The sequence below is a fragment of the Ostrea edulis genome, chromosome 5, assembly GCF_947568905.1.
Source record: "Ostrea edulis chromosome 5, xbOstEdul1.1, whole genome shotgun sequence".
Lineage (NCBI taxonomy): Eukaryota > Metazoa > Mollusca > Bivalvia > Ostreida > Ostreidae > Ostrea > Ostrea edulis.
In genome coordinates this window covers 54,799,353-54,824,373 of record NC_079168.1, presented here as the reverse complement: position 1 = coordinate 54,824,373, position 25,021 = coordinate 54,799,353, and the positions used below count along the sequence as shown (strand labels likewise).

Below are 25,021 nucleotides of genomic sequence, written 5' to 3'. Positions count from 1 at the left end.
CAGGTTACCCGAGTTGCAATCGAACAGAACCTCAAGTTTTAACCCATATGACTTATTGTGGCGTTTGAACTATATCCAAGTACCTCTCCCTTTCACGAGAGTTAGTGTTGTAGCAATATGTCTGTCTTGCAAGGATACTGTGTATGTTTCATTTTACAAACGATGGATGGGATTGGTTGGAATATTATTCATTGGGTATGAACTGAAATCGTCCCTGGTGTCTTTCCACTTGACTGAAATTCGGACATTTCTACGGATGACTGGTTTTAGGTAATTGAGAACGGTGAACAGGCAAGGGAGTCAAAGAACAAACAAAAATTAAAAGTGATAATCCACGAGTAATTTGTGGAATATAAGTTAGTATTTAATAATACACGGACCTCTGGTGTGTTCAGGGATCTGTGTTTGCCCAACTATCTACTTTGTATTGCTTATAGGAGTTACGAGATTGATCACTATTCGTTATCTTCACCTTTCACGGATAATTTGTTAAATAATGTCTAGTATTTGATAATGTACATGTAATATGTTAAATAATGGGCATATAGTTTGGGAGTTTTAACTACTGTTAGTTACTTCACCTTTCATGGAGAAAATAATTTAAAGATAATTAAGTTCGATATTGTGGTTTGTAGGTTGCGTATTGTTTAACTTTTAGCTCCAGAATTTTTCACTTATATGAAGACATCACCATTGCCGTTGAAGAGCTGCAAAATTTAGTTCTATGCTCGACGCGTACGGCCTTTGAGCAGGGAGATATCTCTATCATGCTACACCTTGGGTGACACGGGGATTCGGTTTTTGCGGTCCCATTCGAAGGACCGCCCCATTTAGTCGCCTCTTACGACAAGCAAGGGGGTATGAGGATTTATTCTAACCCATATCCCCACGGGATTTGACATTTTGGTAAAAAGTAATTGAAATCATATTTTTTCATAAAAAGGTTCGGAATGAATATCAGTTAATAATTATTGAAATTGAATATTATTTATTTCCTCCGTCATATGTGTGAGTGAAAGAAACAAAATTAAGAATTAATCATCATGAAAAGGTGAAGATAAAGAACAGTAATCGATTCCATTTAACTTCTATAAGGAATACAAAATCAAGAGTTGGGCAAACACATACCCTTTGTAACTAAGCTTCAAACAAGATTGGAACGCATGACCATATGTCCAAAAAAAAGTTGAAACGCAAAAGTGCCATAACACTTATCAAATTTGTCGAATCAAAATCGCGGTGTAATATCATCAACTACATATGGTGAATAACACTCCTACAGAATTTTCACAAAATTTGTTGAGTGGTTTCCGAGGAGTTGCGTCGACAAAGGCAAATTTGACGGACACTGGTATTTCTATGTCCCCTTCCGCGTTGCGGCGGGGGTCAAAAACTCTTAGAAACATACATGGCTAGATCCAGTAAATGTTCTACCAAGCCTTTATCTTTGCTTCTCACGGAAATATTAACATCTGTCAAGGAAAAACTTCAAACGTACATATATTGTGTCACAACATATGTCATAAATAGTGTATAGCAAATGTGGATTTCAAATAATTTTATAAAACTTTGTGTAATTGTTTGAAATAACAAAACTTTTCTCAAATTAATAACATCAAAATGGATTACTTTTCAACACTTTACAGGACCAAACCTCAAGATGAATTAAAGACTAGACTATTTGACATCATAAACAGTTGATTCTTCAACAAAAATGGAAAACGGAAATATTCATATCTGGTGATCAATCCTTTAAAAAATTCCCTTTGTTAAATATCACTCTGATTCTACGCAAATGAACTCTAAAATTTATATTAAAAAGTTCCTCATTGACAATATCTTTCTAGTCTTTAGTGATCATGGGTAGGAATTGTACTTGTTAGCTGACCTGTTTTTATATATTTTTATTAGAAAAATTTCATTCAAAAGCTTCTACATGAGAAGAAAATTGCCCCTGCTGTGGCCTTCAATTCGATATTTTGGGTATATTGAAGACGTTTTATCTATTAGCAATAGTCAATTTTATTCATATATCGATTCGATATATCCAAACTTTGCAGTGCCTAGATATAGACCATCTTATAGGTAATCCACCAACGTGTTCTTGTTCTTCATCTTCTTTCAACTATAGTCCAGCTGGACATGTCATTACTGGTGATGTTAATATAGTTGTAAATGAGGATCTCAAATACAGAGAACCTCGGTCTTTCAATTGGCGACAGAACTTCATCTCTATTATGAATTCTGTCGAAAATTATGCTAGACGATGGGCTAAATATGAAAAAGAAGAACTTCATATATTGTCAGAATGGGTTAAAAGCATAAGAGGAATATCAAAATCCCGCATTAGATAATCAAAACAAAAGTATGTACACGTACCACTATCCTTCTGTGTTTAGTAAACCAAGTTAGATAGGTTACATGAGGAATATGTTTTGGTTCCAGCTGACAAAGTTTGTAAGGGTTAGATAGGTTACATGAGGAATATGTTTTGGTTCCAGCTGACAAAGCTTGTAACAACATTGTAAGGCTCATTATTACAACTGTATTTTAAACGAACTCGGCATTAATTCAACTTTTGGAAATCGTACTTGTACTCCAACTGCCCTTTCAAAAGATCAAATTCTTCAAAACCATGCTTCAGTTTTAAACACATTTAATATCCCAGTCAATGGGTCGAATGAATATGAGTTACCGTACCTATACTGGATTCCTAAACTACATGAAAACCCTTACAAACAAAGATACATTGCTGGATCCAGTAAGTGCTCTACCAAGCCCCTATTTTCCATAGCTGTGAAGGAGAAACTTCAAACTTACTGTGCCACTACATATGTCAGAAAGGGTGTTAATCAAATGTGGATTCTAAAAAATTTTAAACAACTTTTAGTAAACTTGAAATCGCAAAACTTTTTCCAAATCAATAACATCAAATTATATGACTTTTCAACATTTTACACGAATATTCCTCACGATAAATTAAAGACTAGACTATTTGACATTATATACAGTTGCTTCGTCAACAAAAATGGAAAACTGAAATATTCATATCTAGTAATCAGTCATCCAAAAAATTACTTTGTTAAACACCACTCTGATTCCACGCACAAGTACTCTGAAGTTGAAATAAAAAATATGCTAGAGTTCCTCATTGACAATATCTTTGTGGTCTTTGGTGATCAGGTCTTCCAACAGTCTGTTGGAATTTCCATGGGCACAAACTGTACTCCTTGTTAACTGACTTGCTTCTATATTCATATGAAGCAGAATTTATTCAAAAACTTCAACGTGAGAAGAAAACATCTATTGATGTGGCCTTCAATTCGACATTTAAATATATCGACGACGTTTTGTCTATTAACAATATTAACTTTCATTCATATGTGGATTCGATATGTTCCTGTGAGCTAAAAATAAAAGACACCACAGAGTCGTCCACTTCTGCTTCCTTCTTAGGTATTTTATTGAAAGTAGACATTGACGGCAAACTGACAACTCAACTGTATGACAAACGGGATGATTTCAGCTTCTCCATCGTCAACTTCCTATATTTATGTATCAATATTCCATTATCACCTACATATGGTGTTTATATATCTCAACTGATTCGATATGGTAGAACTTGTTCAGTTTTTAAATCGAGCAAGCTACTGACAAACACGTTGATGTTACAGGGGTTTCAACAGTCTCGATTGAAGTCATCATTTCGCAAATTCTATGGTCGTTATAGAGATCTAGTTCGCCAATACAACCTATGATTGGGTTAAATGCTGTCTTACGTGTTTCATACCAATTGTTAGGCCGTTCTTGGTACACTGATTTTGACTACGAATAACTCCATTTACCTGATTAGGATATAGGGCACACGACGGGTGTGACCGGTCGACAGGGGATATTTACTCCCCCTAGGCACCTGATCCCACCTCTGGTGTGCCAAGGAGTCCGTGTTTGCCCAACTATCTATTTTGTATTGCTTATAGGAGTTATGGATTTGATCACTGTTTGTTATCTTCGCCTTTCATCCAGTGAACTCGAAATAAAAGATACTAGAGTCTTTCACATCTGCTTCATACTTATATATTTTAGATAACATATATGTTAATTGTAAACTAACAACTCCAATTTATGGCAAACAGGAAAACTTCCGGTACTTCATGGTCAATTTGTATACTTATGTAACAATGTTCCGTTATCACCTGCATATCATGTTTATTCTGCGTATGATCAGTTTTTAAATCGTTGATGGTGCAGGGGTTTCTACAGTCTTGTTTAACGTCACCATTTTGCAAATTCTATGGTCGTAACAATCTAGTTTGCCAATACAACCTATCACCGGATCAAATGCTTTCTGACTGGTTTCTTACCGATTGTTAGGCCGTTCTTAGCACACTAGTTTTGACTACGGATAACTCCGTTTTCCTGATCAAAATATAGGGCTAACGGCGGGTGTAAACGTTCAATAGGCGATGCTTACTCCTACTAGGTACCTGATCCCACCTCTGGTATATCCAGGGGTCCGTGTTTGCCCACCTCTCTATTTTGTATGGCTTTTAAGAGTTATGAGATCGATCACTGTTCGTTATCTTCATTTTTCATATTGATGTTACCATTCGCTAACTTCGAATTAAAAATCTTTATAAAACGTTTGAGGGGTAAATGTGTACGTTCGTCCTTCATTAAATGGGTTAAATTCATCAGTTCCAGCTCATATTATTACTCTTCAAAAGTGAGGGCAGTTAACCAATATGTCTTACTTTGCATTTGAAAATAAATAAGTTTACAAGTAAAAACAAAGGAAGATGTGGGACACCCCCTAATTGTTAGTGTAAATTTTAGAAAACAATATGATACTCATTGAAAATAGAAAAAATACAATAACAAAAGAGCTATTTTGGCACCAGTTAAATATCTACCGCTTTCGTAGACTGTTCACTGTAGACTAAATGATATCGACAATAAAAACTTGCATTGCGAATATTTTTTCTCATGTGTTTGATTATCTTCCTATACAGACTGTGTACATATGTCGGTCGTGTTTGATTAAGTTTTTTTGGTCGTTCCTGGTTGTTTTCTACACCAGAGTGGTGTGTTAACAGCGTGTGTCAGAATGTTTGGTTGACTGGGTATTTCAGAATGTTTCTTGGAATCTATTTCTATGGTATCAGACATTTAAAGATTTTCATCAATTCGAATGATTAAATGCACTGTGAACTTTTACTGTCCGATGTAATTTTAACCAACCAAAGACTTCGGACTCGTAAGGTTTAAGAACACTGATTGACAAGAGTCTGTTCTTAATTCCTTACAATACAAAGTAATACATCGATTTAAAAACTGATGATATACAGAATAAGTTCTTGCGTATCGAATCAGTTGTTAGGCCGTTCTTGGCATACTGATTTTAACTACGAATAACTGTTTACCTCACCAAGATTTAAGGCTTACGACTGATGTGACCAATCGACAAGTGTTGCTTACTCCTCCTAGGCACCTGATATATCCAGGGGTCCGTGTTTTTTCCAATTTTCTATTTTGTATTGCATATAGGAGTTATGAAATTGATTAATTCATTATCTTCACCTGTCATTATCCGGTGGGATATGAGCTGTAAAATAATTGATGTTCATGCCACTAAGTAAAATAACAATCGTCGTCTATTGGCGAACATTCATCTTGAATTGAACGCTGAGTAAACTAGGTTGACTATGTGACCTCGTAAGATAGGCATATACTTCAAAGACAAGAGTTTAAGTGGAATATTTAGATCAGAGACTGAAGTACGACTATCTTTTCATTTTCGATAACTAATTCGATCTTAATTATTCGGGGTACTGTAGATTCCTTTATTTTACTCGAGTACTTTTTATGGCGAAATAACTCATATGCGTCAAATTGTGTGAACATGAATTTGTGTATCATCTCTTCATCAAGAGTTCGTACACGCATATTAGAAACAGAAAATTAAAGACGAGTAATTTTATTTTGACTGCGGATAACTCCGTTTACCTGATCAGGATATAGGGCTCACGTCGGGTGTGGCCGGTCAACAGGGGATGCTTACTCCTCCTAGGCACCTGACCCCACCCCTGGTGTGTCCAGGGGTCCGTGTTTGCCCAACTATCTATTTTGTATTGCTTATAGGAGTTATGAGATTGATCACTGTTCGTTATCTTCACCTTGCATTTTACAAGTGAAGCTTCTCGCGAAATTACGTGATAATAAATTCCTCGCGTATGCTTAAAAACTTACAGTAATTCGAGTTTGCATAACAATTTCGATAGACCAGAGTTTTGTGTCAAACCCCCTTCCCCAACCCCCAACCAAAAATCATTGTCCAGAAATTTAATAATTTTTGTTCTTCGTCTTCTTTATTTTATGACTTCGTATAATTTCTTTCTTGATCCTGTATCGATGCAATTTAAAGGTAGTTAGTATGATTCTTTGCTCTTACATGTACTTACGTCCACAAGCGAATCCTGCGTTCGACCACGATCCGTCAGCTAAACAGGTTATCGTTTGCTCCTCGAATGCATTTGTTTTGCATGTGAATTCTACTATTTCATCCACAGAGTAATTCTCTTTCAATGTCCCACTTGTTGAATCTGACGGAATGTTTGGTTTATCACAGGTCACATTACCAACTGGAATATATAGATTTTGTCTTATTTTACCATTGCAAATTCCACTACAGAGATTGCGATTTTTAGCATGGAAATATATTGCCAAATTGTGAGACAATTTATAAGGGATTTTTTGTCATGCGATTTTAAGAATTATCATGGACTTTGAAAATGTAATTCAGTTAACATGACACCAAGAAAAATTACTCTTCATTGTATATTTACCTCTATTTTGAGGGAGTATGTTACACAGATTACAAGACATTCTGCAACCTCTTTGCATCTCTGGATCATGATCACAGTTTGACATATTTAATGTTCTTTCCACACAATCGTCGAATATATCGTAGCATTTCTCTAAAATCCAACAACAATTGCAATACTGCACATCAGCATTAATTAGGCCAGTAGGAAACTATTGTAAATTCACGTCTTCTATAATATACAATACTTTTGAATCATTTTGCAAGAAACACGAAATTTCGTTCATCTCTCCATCACACGGTTCAGTATGATGCTACTTTATCTAATACAGAAATGTCTGTTTACTTCAACTAGTGTTTGCACGACATAAAAAAATGAATGTAATTGTAAGCAATGATTAGATTTTAAAATGTTTTATCTATTTGCATATCAATAATTCACGATATCACAGGAAAATGTTTTCCATTCAGTTCAATAATGATGACACTGTTTGTGACATTTACCTGTTTGCATGTGTGTCAGTGAACACATGTTTTTCATATTATCAGGGGAAATGATTATTTGAATATGGTTTACCGATTCCACAGACGTCACAATAGTTTCTTGTACACAGGAACTTATTGGTGATACACCAAGGTCTGGTGCCGTGTCCAGGATTCCGACAATAATTGCTAAGTAGATCATCATCTAGGTTCCTGATATATAAATAAATCATATGCTGATAACTCATTCCTTCATTGCACTAAGTAACACGACTGACAAAATTACATGAGACCCATGAAGCACAACGCTCCCCCGAGTAACACTGGCCCTGTTGTTCTTCAGATGATTTTTAAAAGCATCAATATTTCTGCGAAAACACGGTAATTAAGAACTTGAATCTGCACAACACAAATTGCTTCAATATCAATATTACTCCCTAGTTGCTGTTCGGAGGTGGAGTTCTCTTAAAGATTATCCCCCAGATATTCATGTAAAATTTCATGCCAGATTCTATATCCAGGATTAATAATTTTTTTTTTTTTTAAAAACCACCACCAAAATATAACAACCACCTAGAATCACACAACTTGAATGTTTGCATATTGATATGATTTAGTGTGGGCCTACTGCTCTTGAAAAGAATTCTTAAAAAATTCATACCTATACCTTCATGTCAAAATTTGAATCCTTATTACATCCTCGCTTAGCAAAAAGGGTCATGATTTGATCAAATATGAATCTACGCTATATCAAAATCTCCATCACTTGAGGCAGTGAGGAATAGAATTTGCTGGGGGTGTGGTGGAACTGAATAGAAAATCAATGTTTTACATGGGACAATATGGGGGAAAACTTTTAAAATCTTTTCAGGAGTAGCAAGACATGATTAGTTAGGGTCAGCAATAGGACCAAAATTGGTCTTATCAATATGCAAACTTTCTCAAGTAGCACTGATTCAAGTTTCCTCTAAGCAATAGGCCATTGTAAGTTTGGGCCACAATAAGGATTCAACGTTTTCCATGAGAATGTATGGTTATGATAAGTACGAAAGGTGAAGATAACAAACAGTGATCAATCTCATACTTCCTATAAGCAATACAAAATAGAGATTTGTGCAAACACGGACCCCTGGATATACCAGGGGTGGGATCAGGTGCCTAGGAGGAGTAAACACTCCCTGTCGACCGGTCACACCCACAATGAACCCTATATCTTGATCAGGCCAAGAACGACCTAACAATCGGTATGAAACAAATCAGACAGCATTTGACTCAATGATAGGTTGTATCGGTTTATTATTATAACGAGTATGCAATGATCCTCAGGTAGTGCAGATTCATGTTTGTTTGATTATTAGTCTGGGAAGAAGAATGGGGCAACGATAAGGAACATAATTCTTAATGGATTAAAAATAATCTCAAGAACTACTGTTTTTCATCAATATTATCAATGTACATGTGAAGGTAAGGAACAATGGTAATTTCATAAACCCTATATGAACACAGAATGAAGAGAAGGGCAAACACTTACCCTTGGTCATACTAGGGGTGATTAGGTGCCTATGAGGAATAAACATCTCCTAGTGACCGGTCACACGCATCATGAGCTCTATATCTTGGTCAGCCTGAGTAAGGTAAACGGAGTAATCCGTAGTCAAAATCAGAGTCTAAAGAACGCTCTTAACAAGACTTGAACCTCCTGTAACATCAACTTATTTGTCAGTAGCCTGCCTCGATATATATTATAGATTGTAAAAAAGGAACTTTTGGTAAATTTGAAATTACAAAACTTTTCTCAAATCAAGAGCATCAAAACGTACAACTTTTCAACACTTTACACAAGGTTTCCTCGCAAAAAATTAACGACCAGACTTTTTGATATCGTAGACAGCTGTTTCGTTAACACAAAAATATTCAAATCTTGTACTCAGTCATCCAAAAATTACTTTGTTAAACACTATTTTTATTATACGCACAAGTACTCTGAAGTTGGTATAAAAATGTGGGGTTCCTAATTGACACTTAAACACCAGGTCTTCCTACATTCTGTTGGATTTTCCAAGGACACAAATTGTGCTTCAGTATTAGCTGACCTGTTTTGTGTTCTTATGAGGCAAAATTTATTTTTAAAAAGAGAAAAAAATTCTTATTGTGGCTTTCATCTCGACATTTGGATACATCAACAACGTTTTATCTATCAATAATACTCGTTCTCCTTCATTTGTCAATTTCATAAATTCCATTTCACTAGAAATAGTAGAAACTACAATCGTTCATATCTGCTTCATATTTGGATATTTCATTGATATGCATGTCAACGCAAACTAACAACATGTCTTTATCATTAACGAAATTACTTCAACTTTTCAATCGTCAACGTTCCATATTTGTGTAGCAATATTCCAATGCCACGTTCATACATGTATGATCTCTAAACCGATTCGATATGTGAGATCATGTTCTTCGTATGATCAAGTTTTACACCGAGACAGCCTATTGAGAAATAATTGAATTTACAGGGATTTTGTCAAGTGTCGAAAATTCTGCTGTCGTTATTCTGATCTAATTTACAAATACAAGCTATCACTGGGTGGAATGATGTGTGACGTGTTTCATACCAATTATTAGGCTGTTCTTTACATACTGATTTCGATCACAGAGTACTATTTACCTGATCATGCTATAGGGATTACACCGGGTGTGACCAATCTACAGGGAATGCTTATTCCTCGTAGGTACCTGATCCCAACTCTGATCTGTCCACCTCTGGTTTGCCCTTCGCTTAATTTTGTATTCCTCATGGGAGTTATGAGATTGATAATTGTTTGTTATCTTCACTTGTTCATAGTCAACTAAACCCTGACCTGGGAAATTTCTGACTGATTATTATAATCATAGAAACAGTTAGTTTGCTACATGTGAAGCAGACTAGCAGTACATAATATTTTCTATTGCATTTTCAATTCATTATATATGTGGCCAATTTAGTACTACCCTGGTATTGTACCTGAGCTCTGAAATCAGGAAATTCAGTTTTGGTAGAATGCCCATTATAATTAAGCAAACGTTTTGTCTCCTTGATATCCAGAAATAAAAAAGGTTATAAAATGTAATACACTTTTGATAAATAAGATTTTTATACATCTAGTACATCCCATATTTATGTAGCAATATTCCATTATCACTTGCATATGGTGTTTATATATCTCAACTGATCCGATACACAAGAGCTTGTTCTGCTCATGGTCAGTTTTTAAATCGAAGCAGGCTATTGACAAACAGGTTGATGGTGCAAGGGTTCCTACAGTCTCATTTAAAGTCGATATTTTGCAAATTTTATGGCCGTTATAACGATCTAGTTTGCCAATACAACCTATCATTTGGTGAAATACTGTCTGACGTGTTTCATACCGATTATTAGGCCGTTCTTGGCTTACCGATATTGAATACGGATAACTCCGTTTACCTGATCAAGATATATGGCTACCGGCGGGTGTGACCAGTCGACAGAGAATCCTTACTCCTCCTAGGCACCTGATCCCACCTCTGGTATATCCAGGGGTCCGTGTTTGCCCAACTCTCTATTTTGTATTGCTTATAGGAGTAATGAGTTTGATCACTGTTCGTTATCTTCATCTTTCATGTACTGCATTTCCAATATACATTTTTTTTGCCTCACCCTGGGACATGAACTTTGAACCATGGGGTTATGAATGTTGCAATTTTGGTAAATCGCTTTGCTTATCATAATCATAATATTATTTCTACTGTTTAATGTTCAGGAGTAAAGAAGATTTTTAAAGACTACATTAATCTTGATGGTTTTGCCCCCCACCCCTCAGGCCGCAGGGAAGTAAGGTTCATGAAATTCTTAATTTTCGTTCCTTTTCCCATAGATCTTATCTACGAAATCGGATGAATATTTTAGCTTTTAGCTGTTCCTGAAAAGAAGCTGAAAATGTTAGAACGTTTACAACCGATGCACGACGAACTACGACGGATGAAGCAGCAATAATTTACATGAGTGATTCAGGTGGCCTAAATGTGTAAAATTTACAAGCAGACATAAAGACAAACATGGATGATAGACAATACATGTATGTGATCAGAAAAGCTCATAAGCAATTGCTTAAGTGAAGAAAAAACGATAACGATGTCATATCTGAACGTTTTGTCAAACAACAAGCTAGGAATTCGTTTTGGTACTTACATAGGATTATAAGTATTACTTGAGCAGTGTTTTACATCAGACCATGGTAAACATCTGGCAAATCGCCGAGTGATATCAACATTTCCTCTGTAATTTCCTCCATTATTGGTATAACAGAAGTTGGTATCATTTGCTGCAAAGAAATATTTAAAGGAAAAGGAGAACCATGACATGCAGTCAGAGAAGTTTTTCTTAATTTACTTGTTGAATGCATGCATATTATACAAATAGATGATTTCATACACCCCAAAAATTTCCCGTGCATTTCTTTTCGTTGAATTCAAATGATTGATTGATTGTATCATGTTAATGTCTCTCTCCAGAATTTTTCACTCATATGGAGACGTCACCAAGACCGGTGAAGGGCTTCAAATTTAGACCTTTACTCGACACTTACGGTCAATGAGCAGTGAGGGTTCTTTAGGATGTCACAACTACTGTGACACGGGACATCCGTTTTTAAGTTCATCTCCGAGGACCCCGTGACATTCACAACTGATGCCGAGCGTTTGGCGATGGAATTGTCACTACCTGTTTTAACGACTAAGGCATGTCGTGGCCGGGGTTCAAACCGCGGCCTTCCGCATGCGGGGCGAACGCTTTTCCTCTAGACCACTGCGGTGAATGGAACAATCGACACTATTAATTAAATCATCATCATAGGATATTATTGGTAAAAAAAATTTGTTACGTTTTTATTTGTTTATTGTCGTACCTCGAACCCCCATTCACTCATGTGAAGATGTCACTACCTTTAGGTTGAGATACACACATTTTGACCTATGCATAATGACCAGGGTCGAATAAGTAAGGGTTATTTATTGTACCAACGCCTACCGTTGCACGGAAACTCTGTCTTTATGGTCATATCCGAAAGACTCATGAATTTCACTTCCAATGTCAGGTGCTTGGGGAAGGAACAATCACAACCTGTGTTAAACTCAGTACCGGAATCGAGAATCGAACCCAAGCCTTTCGGTTTTGAAGCGAGCACCCTCTCAGGTGTGACTAACGCACCGATTAAATCCATTTAGTATTGAGGAAGGAATTTAAATTGATTATATGACATCTATTTGTACATGAAACTCTTATACATCAGCCTATATTTCATGCAATAAGTTTTAAAAGAGTCATTATTCAAGTTGAAAACACCCGATGATTGTTCGGAAATTAAAAGTGAACATTAATATTCTTAAGGAAAACAGAATTTCAATTATCAAACTATATACTTAGCTTTAGCAAGCGGACTACACATAATATACTTATTCATGGCAAATTGTGAAATAATTTACAAATATACTTTCTTACAAGTCATGCAGAACAAGAGGTCCATTAGCCACAATGTTCACCTGAGTTAACCTGATCCTGTTCTTCTTCAGAAGATTTTAAATAAGATTTTTCCCCTTTTTATTCCCACGAAAAATGTTGAACCCATATTATCACTCATTTAAACTAAACGGGATCATGACAACATAGGGTTTCATAACCCGTTTAAAATACTATCGCTAATTTTCGACCCCATCCATATTTTTAAAGAAAAGATCTACATACATTCTTGTGCAAAACTTTGAATGTGTATTGAGGCCCAAACTTACCCACAGGACACCAATTTGAAGCACCTTAAATCTGCACTACCCGAGGATGTTCGCATATTTGATATGACTAATCTTGATCTTGTTGCTCTAGAGCAGGGGACTTAAAGTTTTGAAAAGATACTGTAGATTCTTTATTTTACTTATTATCACGAAATGACTCATGGACTCATTCGCGAGAAAATAAATCCGCGAATGTTCTGTTCATCAAGTGTTTTTGCATGTATTTTAGCAATATAAAAATAAAAGCCAGAAATTACGCGATAATACATTTCTCACGTATATTCAAGAATTTACAATATTTTCTTATTGAAAATGTTGATACATGTACCCTATCGAGGCCATGATTTGAAAAAAGTTTGAGTATTAACTACCTAATGATGTTTGCAAACAAACACAACTAGTAATAGCACTGTTGCTCTTGACAGAGAGTTTTAAAGCCCCCTACTCATATATTCCCATGTAAATCTTTTAATCCTATTGTGGCCCGATCCTACCCTGAGGACATTGATTTAAACAAATGAATATGCACCGCCTGAACATGTCTATCTATTAACATGATTAATCATGATTAGCTGTTCCTAACAAGATTTGAATGACTTTTATTACATACTAGTATTTACATGTAAAACTTATCGAACTGGTGTGGTCTCATCTAACCTCCAGTAGCCAAAAAGTGAACAAATTTGACACTGTGATACTTACGAAACCTTGCAGTTTGATGACTAATCATATTCTTGTTGCTTTCAAAAACAGATTTTTAAAGTTTTTTCCTATGGAAGGTGAATATAACGAACAGTGATCAATCGCATAACTGCTATAAGCAATACAAAATATATAGTTGAGCAAATACTGACCCCTCGACACACCAGAGGTGGGATCAGTTGCCTAGGAGGAGTAAGCATTCCCTGTCGACCGGTCACAACCACCGTGAGCCCTATATCTTGATCGGGTAAACGAGGTTATCCGTAGTCAAAATCAGTAAGTCAAGAACGGTCTAACAATAGATATAAAAGACGGCAGACAACATTTGACCCAATGATAGGTTGTATTGGCAAACTAGAATATAGAATTTGCGAAATGCTGACTTTAAACTAGACTGTTGAAGCCCTGTACCATCAACTTGTTTGAAGAACAAGCTTTTGCGTATCGAATCAGATGAGAGATATAAACACCATATGCAGGTGATAATGGAATATTGCTACATGAACATGGGAAGTTGACAATGGAGAAGCTGAAATCACCCCGTTTGTTATAAAGTTGATTTGTTAGTATATATTTCAAATTAAAACTTTGATTCCATATTGTGGCCCACCTCTACCCACCGCGGTTATGATTTGCACAAACGTAAATATGCCCTACCTTCAGGGTCCTGTTGTTCTTGAGAAGCAGATTCAAAAAACGTTTTCCAATATATTCAATATTCCATTTAAAACTTTGATGCTTCATCGCGTCTCCATCCTACCCCATGATTTGAAGAATTTCTAAGCTAGCATTCACAAGTTTTTTTCTTGTCTAGCGGGTCTTGAAGATATTTTTAAAGTAACATGGACAGGATTTGTGCTGAACATTTAATTTTTCCATTTTTAATGTTTAAAATGTTTCACTAAGCTATTTCTAATGGTCATCAAAAAATTTGAATGTCAGTTGTCCAGGTACATGGGAGACAGAGCTCACAATTCTTTGTTATGTAAACAAGACCTATGTCTTTATTTTGTTTACATATAAGCTAGATATACCAGTAAAAGTTCGCTTAAAGCATATTTTTCAATTTACAAGTTAATTCTGAACATAATTTAATAGCAATCTATATATATATACAAAACAGGACACGAGCCTTATTTACACAACAAAAAGTGTTGTATGCAAGGTGAAGATAACGAACAGTGATCAATCTCATAACTCCTACAAGCAATACAAAATAGATAGTTGGGCAAACACGGACCCCTGGACACACCAGAGGTGGGATCAGGTGCCTAGGAGGAGTAAGCATCCCCTATTGACCGGTCACACCCGCCGTGAGCCCTATATCCTGATCAGGTAAACGGAGTTATCCGCAGTCAAAATCAGTGTGCCAAGAACGGCCTAACAATCGATATGAAACACGTCAGACAGCACTTGACCCAATGCGAGGTTGTATTGACGAACTAGATCGTTATAACGACCATAGAATTTGCGAAATGCTGACTTCAATCGAGACTGTTGAAATCCCTGTACCATCAACTTGTTTGTCAGTAGCTTACCTCGATTTAAAAACTGACTATATCCAGAACAAGCTCTTGCATATCGAATCAGTTGAGATATATAAACAACATATGCAGGTGATAATGGAATATTGCTACACAAATATGGGAAGTTGACGATGGAGAAGATGAAATCATCCCGTTTGTCATACAGTTGAGTTGTCAGTTTGCCGTTAATGTCTACTTTCAATAAAATACCTAAGAAGGAAGCAGAAGTGGACGACTCTGTGGTGTCCTTTATTTCGAGCTCACAGAGATATATCAAATCGACATATGAATGAAAGCTATCATTGTTAATAAACAAAACGTCATCGATATATCTAAAAGTCGAATTGAAGGTCACAGCGAGAGATTTTTTCTTCTCACGTAGAAGTTTTTGAATAAATTCTGCTTCATATGAATATAAAAACAGGTCAGCTAACAAAGGAGCACAATTCGTGCTCATGGGAATTCCAACCGACTGTTGGAAGACCTGATCACCAAAGACCACGAAGATATTGTCAATGAGGAACTCTAGCATATTTTTTATTTCAACTTCAGAGTACTTGTGTGTGGAATCAGAGTGGTGTTTAACAAAGTAAGTTTTTGAATGACTGATCACTAGATATGAATATTTCCGTATTTGTTGAAGAAGCAACTGTCTATGATGTCAAAAAGTCTAGTCTTTAATTTATCGTGAGGAATGGTCGTGTATAGTGTTGAAAAGTCATAGGTTTTAATGCTATTGATTTGGGGAAAATTTTGTGATTCATCTCACTTGTAACGCAAAAAATAATATTCAGATTTTGATTGACCATTAGAAATACGTTAGTTAAGCACTGTACACAATAATTATGGAAAATAAAATGATCAGCTCAACTGTGTCCATGCCCCTTTAATAGCTACCACCATATTTTACTATATCTTAATCACCTTTCCTTTGAATGAGGTGTGGTCTTCCATTTGAAAATACATGAATTTCCTTAAACCTATGATACCTTATGACAAGTTTAGTTGAAATTGAACCAGTGGTTCTAGAGAAAAAGTCAAAGAGCTTAAAGTTAACAGACGGACAACGGGTGATCAGAAAAGCTCATGTGAACATATAGCTCAGGTCAGCTAAAACTTTTGATTTATGTACAAGCCGCTCGAATCCGACATTTCATGCCGGAATAGAAAATGTTTGACTGGTGTACCAACTGTATGCCTGAAGACCGGTGTAATATTCATCTCAAAATACTCCATAAATAAATGTAAGTGCTTTGCACCAGTTGTTTTTGAATCTTCAAAATATTATACAACCGTTAACATTTCTTTTTCAGTAATATACAACTTGTGCATACGTTCTAAAAGTGTAGCTTTCGCAGAAAATCCGCTTCCATGCTTCCGAAGACTGGTCTCAAACGTCAGGCCTAAATGGTTATCTTCTGAAAGAACCGTCATAGGATATCTGTCCCCGCAATAGCTGTCCCATACAAATTGTTATATAAATAAAAGAATAACCTCAAATGATTAAGATATTTATGCAGTGAATTTTTACTAAATTAAATTCATTTTTTATTTACTTACATATTCTAAAAATATTGATTCAAGCACATTCGTTATAAATTGAACATAGAATATGCTTTCCCCAAGAACTTCCGTTTAAATAGACTGAACCGTTCATTCACCTCAGTCCAAATTGGCCAGGCATTGCATGTCTAATTTCCAATCTATCATCACAAGTTCCATCTGAATGAGCTAGGATGTCGAATTCATTGAATTCAAGTTTTAATTTGAATCCATTTGGTGCCTGTAGAAATAGAATAATATAAACGTATGCATAAAAGGCAAAGATAACGAACAGTGATCAATCTCATAACTCCTATAAGCAATACAAAATAGATAGTTGGGGAAACATAGGCCCCTGGACACAACAGAGGTGGGATCAGGTGCATAGGAAGAGTAAGTATCCCCTGTCGACCGGTCACACCCGCCGTTAGCCCTATATCTTGATCAATGTGGCAAGAACGGCCTAACAATCAGTTTGAAACACGTCAGACAGCATTTGACCCAATGATAGGTTGTATTGACGAACTAGATCCTGATAACGACCATATAATTTGCGAAATGCTGACTTCAATCAAGACTGTTGAAACCCCTGCACCATCAACTTGTTTGTCAGAAGCTTACCTCGATTTAAAAACTGACCATACGCAGAACAAGCGTTTGCGTGTCGAATCAGTTGAGAGATATAAACACCATATGCAGGTGATAATGGAATATTGCTACATAAATATGGTAAGTTGACGATGGAGAAGCTGAAATCATCCCGTTTGTCATACAGTTGAGTTTTCAGTTTGCCATTAATGTCTATTTTCAATAAAATATTTAAGTATGAAGCAGAAGTGGACGACTTTGTGGTGAAATACTACATTTATTCCTGAAAGAAACAGATAAACGAGGTTTGTTCGGTAATTACAAAGCCATACATCGCTATTCCTCTATTTATTTAGTTATATGAGGACGATTGGTGAAAATGGGGTATTTGTACAGCACTCTCCCATTCATAATAAAATGCATAAAGACTTTCAGTTTTTGGAAAGTTATCTACCGAATAGGATATATACGATCAATAAAGGGATACCCACCGCTAGGCGTACATTGTAACATTACTGGTAAGACCATAGACAATACAACAGGATAGTAATTAGTAAAATAAAATATTATTTTGAATTTCATGATCATGGGTCATCCTGTGAAACAATTCAAATATTTGCTCTACAATTAATGGTAAAATCAGCTACTCCCATAGATAACCCGAATTTGATACCTACTGTACACAAAGTTGAATTTTAAAATTAGTATGGAACAGCGAATATTCATAAAAACATGTGTTCAACTCGGAAGACGAAGAAATTGTTGGAGCAAACCAAGCTTAAGATTAGAAGAAATCTACCCAAGTTCTAATTATAATACATAGGCGACATAAGTTTGCTGATAATTTTGGAACCCAAAGTGAGTGAAGAGAAATGAAAGGCCATCTATTCCGGAAGAGTTAACGTTACAGGTGTTCAACGCCATAATACAGGATAAATCAAATTATGTAAAATATAGCGTTAACATTTATGCAACAGCATACAAAGTACTGAGTGAAAATTAATGTATGGAGCTTTTTGTGTCCGTTGGATATCTCAACGTCATTGTTTTCATTTGAAGTATATTGATTTGGGAGTGATTTAATTTGAAATGGAGTTATCTAAATCATAAAATGCTTTATTTGTCATTTCATCGGGTGACGAAGGTAGCAAGCATTGTAGAAAAACACTCATAACCTGCGTTAGTGAGTTATGCATTTGTTTCCTGTCATTATTGTTACAGATGTACTTTCATCATCCAATGAAACGACAAACAAAAACATGTTCTTATTCAGATCTATATTTTGATGCTTTTTTTTTTGGAAAATATAAGTTAAGTACCCGGTACTAGAATATCATATGGTTGTCCCATTCATTACGTTAACCGTAACAGCTAATGCACACTTAACTTTGATGATGCTCCATATCTGGTAATGATTACGCAGACAGGTGGAACTAAAACTGGATCGAACTACCGTAGTTTGCAACAAACAAAAAGCAATGTCAATTTTACAACAAGTATAAGAGAAAAGTTTCAGTAAAAGTAAATAATATGCGATAGTTGCGGCATATACAGCTGTACATTCAAGCTTATTCCACTATGTTGATGACGTAGTTATATACACGAAGATGCTCCAGGTGAGTAAACACTCATAAATGACCATTGCAATTAATTTACAGATGTACAAGATTTGAAATTTTGCACACCTCTAGAATTTTAGTACCATTGAGTCTTGTTCTATCTTATTTTAAATTATGTTTTTTATTCTCAAATTTAAAAACGAGATGTCTCAATAATTTCCAATCAACCCTCCTCAAGTAAAATGATTGGCCAGAATTATGCTTTAAGATACTGCAAACATGACACTTTTTGTATATCCTTTCAAAAGTGAATTCATTCCTTCATGCAATGGTTTACGTATATACTGACCACCAATATATAGCTTTAAATCTGCTGTCAAGTTGCATCTTGCAGAAGACGTTCGTAGAAGGGAAGAAAGCATTTATATATAATGTTTTTTATGGTGTATAGTGATACATTTTTAAAAATATTTTGTATCAATATATAAACAATCAATGTACATAGTTTTACTTAATTTGGGCTAGGACAATCATCTAATGCTCGATCTTATTTTTGTCTATGCTGTCTTAGTCATACATAATCCATAATTAACGTATAACATCTTAGGACCCCATTGGAAATAAGCAAGATTTATAAATTGCTTTCATGGGTTATCCTAGGCAAAGATTTATTTAAAGTATATAATTTATATTGTCTGTGATAAGACCTGGTACTTTGATAAGCATGTATTTTTGATAATGATGTTGTTGGTGGCTATAGCTGTGATAATATCTGGAGTGCTAATGTGTACATACGATAGCAATGTGCCAAAACTTAATTTGTGATCCCTAATTGATATTATTATTTTACAATGTATATGATTGAGATTTGTAATTTATCTGATGCTTTGCCTGAATAAACATAATAATAATAATACTGACGATAATATTCCAGTAGCATGTTTTTCCTCCAGGGTATAGATTAGGATACCCGGGACTTGAAATGTCTGCAGACGTCTGTCCATCTTTAGTTAAGTGTATTGTATCGCCACAGTCTGAAAATATACATTTTATATTTCATAGTATCTTAAATTCACATGATTTTCAAAAAGTACTTGTTTTTATATTCTAACGAAGCAAAATTGATTCAAAAGCTTCGACATGAGAAGAAAAAATATTTTGTTGTGGTTTTTAACTTGACAATTAGATTTATCGACGACGTTTTATCTATTAGCAATAATCATTTTAATTCATATGTCGATTCAATATATTCAAGTGAACTCAAAATAAAGGACATCACAGTCTTCCAAATACTTAGATATTTTATTCAACATCAATGTTAACAGCAATTTAACATCTAAACTTTGGGACAAACAGGATGACTTCAGCTTCTCCATCATGAACTTCCTATATTTATGCAGCAATATTCCATTATCACATGCATATGGTGTTTATGTCTCGCAACTGATTCGATACGCAAGAGCTTGTTCTACGTAAGATCAGTTTTTAAATCGAGGCAGCTTACTGACAAACAAGCTGATGTTACAGGGGTTTCAACAGTTTTGTTTTAAATCAGCATTTCGAAAATTCTATGGTCGTTATAACGATCAAGTTTGCCAATACAACCTGTCATTGAGTCAAATGCTGCTTGACCCGTTTCATACCAATTGCTAGGCCGTTCTTTACACACTGATTATGTCTACGGACTACTCCGTTTAGCCGATCAAGGTATTATGTTCAGGGCGGGTATGACCGGTCGACAAGGGATGCTTACTCTTCCTAGGCACCTGATCCCACTTCTGTTATATCCAGACGTCTTCCCAACTCTTAATTTTGTATTCCTGATAGGAGTTATTATAGGATCAAACATTCTTTTTGAAGAATTTATCGATGTGTAAACTTCGGACATTTTACTCACAAACTGAATAAAAATGCGAAGCACTTTTATGTTAAGTTTGTGAGTAAAATGTCCGGAGTTTACACATCGATAAATTCTTCAAAAAGAATGTTTGATTCTTATAATTCCAATTCATTCACTTTATTTACAATTGCAAAAATTTGAATAGTTTCCCCGCACTATGTTATTTGTTTTGAGGCGTGTATGAATACATCGCGTTTTCGGATTTATTGATGTATAAACTCTTGTTCAGTTTTATTTTTGTCCAATCAAAACAATTGTAATAAATAACATTGGAATTATATGAGATTGATCACTGTTCGTTATCTTCACATTTTCATGTTTACAATTTGTATTGACAGCCAATTCCTCATGAATGCGTTGCACTTGTAAACAATGTGAATATGAATCTTGATTAATTCTAAGGGACGGGAATTCCGACAAAAATGAAAGTAAAATGTAAATATAGGATATACATGTAAATTTCAATTTTAAAAAGAAAAAACATGAGGGTATGAACTGTAACGCTAACGCGCTTCATGAAATACTCCGGCGTGAAGTATCGCAATTCGTATCCTCATGTATTTTCCGAAATTAGATTTATTTCTGATATAAACATGAACATCTTTGTACGATACAGACCATAGGTTTTTTGTATCATATGAAATTAAGGAATTGAAGCATGGCTTGGGATTGACAGTAAAACTTACCGTATTGTGCTGGATAGTAGTAGCAGATGTAGAAATGTGTGATTTTATAATAATTTATGTGAATCTTTGGAGTATCTCCTGAGGTTGATGGTGCTTTTGATTTAGTCCCAACAATATAACGACCCTCTTCAAAACTCATATCTGAAATTCAGTAGTAACATCAGTGGCATAAATCTATTAGAAATTAGTTAATGAATTCCAAAATGTATTCAAATTGTATTCAGAAAATTTGATGATGAACATTTGATATGAAAAAATACTTTCTGATGATTTTCATGGTAATTATAAATGAATATGGTATGCATTAAAAAATAATGATTTTGCTATAATTCTAAGAAGCACTTTATACTACATTAATAATTTGAATAATTTAATGTGCAATTGTCATTGTATCTTCAATTTACCTTCGACATTTTGACAAGAAGGTGATTCTTTAAACATTATGAAAGGCTCTTTGTTTGGGAGTTGAATCGGGTTTCGGGTAAATCCATCAGAACGACAGCAGAAATTCAGGTTGACATGATCGACAAAGGAACCATCGGGAAGGGAACCAGTTAAATTGTCTGGAGGTTGACTGTCCACCAATGATATAGAACCTTCAGAGAATCCTGATACCCCCAGAAAACAGTATGTTGCAAGTTATATATAGTACTTACAGATTTCTTACATCTAATTAAGAGTTATCAATTTTCAAACCTGTACTAAGAGTCCATTGAGTACATACCATCAGGACACACTCCCCCGACTCGGAGGATACAATATGATCCAGGGCTCCACATTGCCCGGTCTCCAATTGGGGTAGTTTCTGTTTTTGTACAGAACTTATAACGTAGAGCTTTATCCCCCGACTTGAGTGCAGTGTCAGTATCAGACGAAACAAAAGAATATTGCGAGTATTCGACAAGTTGTCCAGATTCAAATCCTTCAGGACAACCAGAAGCAGCTTGAATTAATGCAAAGGGCTCCTTTGGCCATCTTGAGTAAGAAAGTTTTTCATCTGAAACAAAAAGTGGAACGATTGTCACAATAACTGATTTTCATTCATATTACTGATATTTCTTTGAATAAAAATGCTCCAAATTTAAACGAATTTGATGAAAAAAGAACAGTAGGAATATTAATGACACATTTGTGAGGAATCATCGTAGTAGTACTCACCAAAATTGGTCGGTGTATAGTAACAGAAATCGAGGCTATAGTTTACTTTGTAGGATATTTTTAAACGCGGTATATCTCCAGAAGTATGCAATATCTCTCTATTGTTTTTTATTCTCAAATATTGCATGCTTGCCTTCATTCCTACAAATAGCAAAATTAGAGGAAATATTATTTCAAAACATGAAACCATACGCTTGATAAAGAATTAGACTAGTGAGAAAATTATTCAGTATGGAAAAGCAATGAAACATAATTCTATTACATTTATCGTTATTCACATCCTTCCAAGAATTAGAATTTAGATAACTAAAGACCACAGAACCTGAGACTTTCTGACAACTTGAAGTATCAGCAAACAAAATAAACGGTTCCTCTGACGGAAGTGTTATGGGCGTTTTTGTTTTTCCATCACCACGGCAACAGAAATAGAACCTAGCATCTCTGGAGAATTGGCCATCAGGAAGAATTCCATAGAAATCAGAGGGAATCTTTGTATCATCATATTGTATGTATCCCTCATTAAATCCTGTAAAGAGTATCACCAGTTGCTTCTTTAGTGATCTCTAAAATCATTATACTGAATATTGCATTGAATAAAAAGATCGTAATTGTTTAGATACTTTTAAGGCTGTTACCTGTAGCTCATTAGTCTTTGAACACAACTGTGCGAAATGCTAGAATGGTGCTGATTCTAGTTAATACGCATTGCATTTGTCAAGATTCATTATATGTTTGTTGCAAATAATTAATCCTATCCAGTTGAAAAATGTTACGACAACGCAATTTACAAATAGCTTGAAAAGGACTGCATGTCGTGAAGGAAGGATGTGTTAATGAACAAGAGGAACATGGGCCACATCGCTCACCTGTATATATTCGCATGTAAAACTTTTATCCCTATTGTGATCCCAACCTACTCCCGGGGGCCATGATTTTTTCAAAATTGAATCTTGTCTAGGTCAGGAAGCTTTCATGTGAAAGTAAACTTTTCTGGCCCAGTGATTTTTCAGAAGAAGATTTTTAATGATTTTCCCTACATATTTGTATGTAAAAATTGATCCCCTATTGTCACCCCATCCTACTCCCTGGAGCCATGATTTTTACAAACTTGAATCTGCACTATGTCAGAAAGATTTCATTGTAAATTTCCACTTTCCTGGTTCAGTAGTTTTTGAGAAGAATATTTTTAAAGATTTTCCCAATATATTTGTATGCAAAACTATGACCCCCCTTGTGGCCCCATCCTACCCCCGGGGTCCATGGTTTTAACAAACATAAATCTGAAATATGTTAGAAAGCTTTCATGTAAATCTCAGCTTTTCTGGCGCAGTGGTACTTGAGAAGAAGATTTTAAACATTTCCCCTATATATTTGTATGTAAAAATTTGATCCCCTATTGTGGCCTCATCATACCCCCGGGGGGCATGATTTGAACAAACTTGAATCTGCACTATGTCAGGAAGCTTTCATGTAAATCGCAGCTTTTCTGGCTCAGTGGTTCTTGAGAAGAAGATTTTTAAATATTTTTTTTATATATACAGTGATTTTTTTTTTCAAACTACCACCCCTTCTTTTGAATTGCGAAAAATTAGCGTAATTTCCTCAAATTGGGAAAAATCATTCATAGTAAATTAAAATGGTAAAGATGCATGAAATAATCAAATAACATTTTTTTGTTTGAGTTTTATTTCAGATCTGATTTAAAATCATAGAATAAATCATTATTTAACATTAAATATGTATTGGAAGTCACACCTTGTATAGATATTATTTATTTTTTTCTAAGAAATACTTATTGTCTAATTCATAAAGAAAATAATAAATTATCAATTCACCAGCATTTGTATTGTTTTACATATTCTTTACAAAACCTTTTGCATGTGCAGTGGTTTGGAGAATAAAACTGAAGAAAAAAACGTATTTACTCTTTGTCAGCAATATACGGTAACCTTTTTTTTTAATGGCCTAATTTCCCAAGATTTGAAATTGGGAAAAAGATATATATATAATTGGGGGAAAATAGCTAGTTTTATTGAGGGGAAACAGCCGAATATCGGTGGCATTTTGGCCCCAAAAAAATCACTGAATATATTTGCATGTAAAACTTTGAACACCCCCCCCCCCCCTTGTGGTCCCATCCAACCACCGGGGGCCATGATTTGAACAAACTTGAATCTGCACTATGTCAGAAAGCTTTCATGTAAATTTCAGACTTTTTTGGCCCAGTGGTTCTTGAGAAGAAGAATTTT

At 35.2% G+C, this 25,021-nt stretch overlaps 1 protein-coding gene across 3 annotated transcripts in view; it reads right to left on the bottom strand.

Moving 5' to 3' along the window:
• LOC125652111 (uncharacterized) overlaps positions 1-25,021 on the bottom strand; it is an 80,017-nt gene that overhangs the window by 11,454 nt on the left and 43,542 nt on the right. For all 3 annotated transcript variants that reach the window (XM_048881079.2, XM_056164852.1, XM_048881080.2), the window contains 12 exons: positions 23,095-23,298; positions 22,773-22,913; positions 22,339-22,611; positions 22,019-22,222; positions 21,615-21,755; positions 19,950-20,062; positions 17,001-17,122; positions 16,674-16,795; positions 11,517-11,649; positions 7,401-7,519; positions 6,846-6,977; positions 6,462-6,641 (listed from right to left, as the gene is read on the bottom strand). In XM_048881079.2, coding sequence (XP_048737036.1) covers positions 6,462-6,641; positions 6,846-6,977; positions 7,401-7,519; positions 11,517-11,649; positions 16,674-16,795; positions 17,001-17,122; positions 19,950-20,062; positions 21,615-21,755; positions 22,019-22,222; positions 22,339-22,611; positions 22,773-22,913; positions 23,095-23,298 — 1,884 coding nt within the window. The remainder of the gene's footprint in view (positions 1-6,461; positions 6,642-6,845; positions 6,978-7,400; positions 7,520-11,516; positions 11,650-16,673; positions 16,796-17,000; positions 17,123-19,949; positions 20,063-21,614; positions 21,756-22,018; positions 22,223-22,338; positions 22,612-22,772; positions 22,914-23,094; positions 23,299-25,021) is intronic.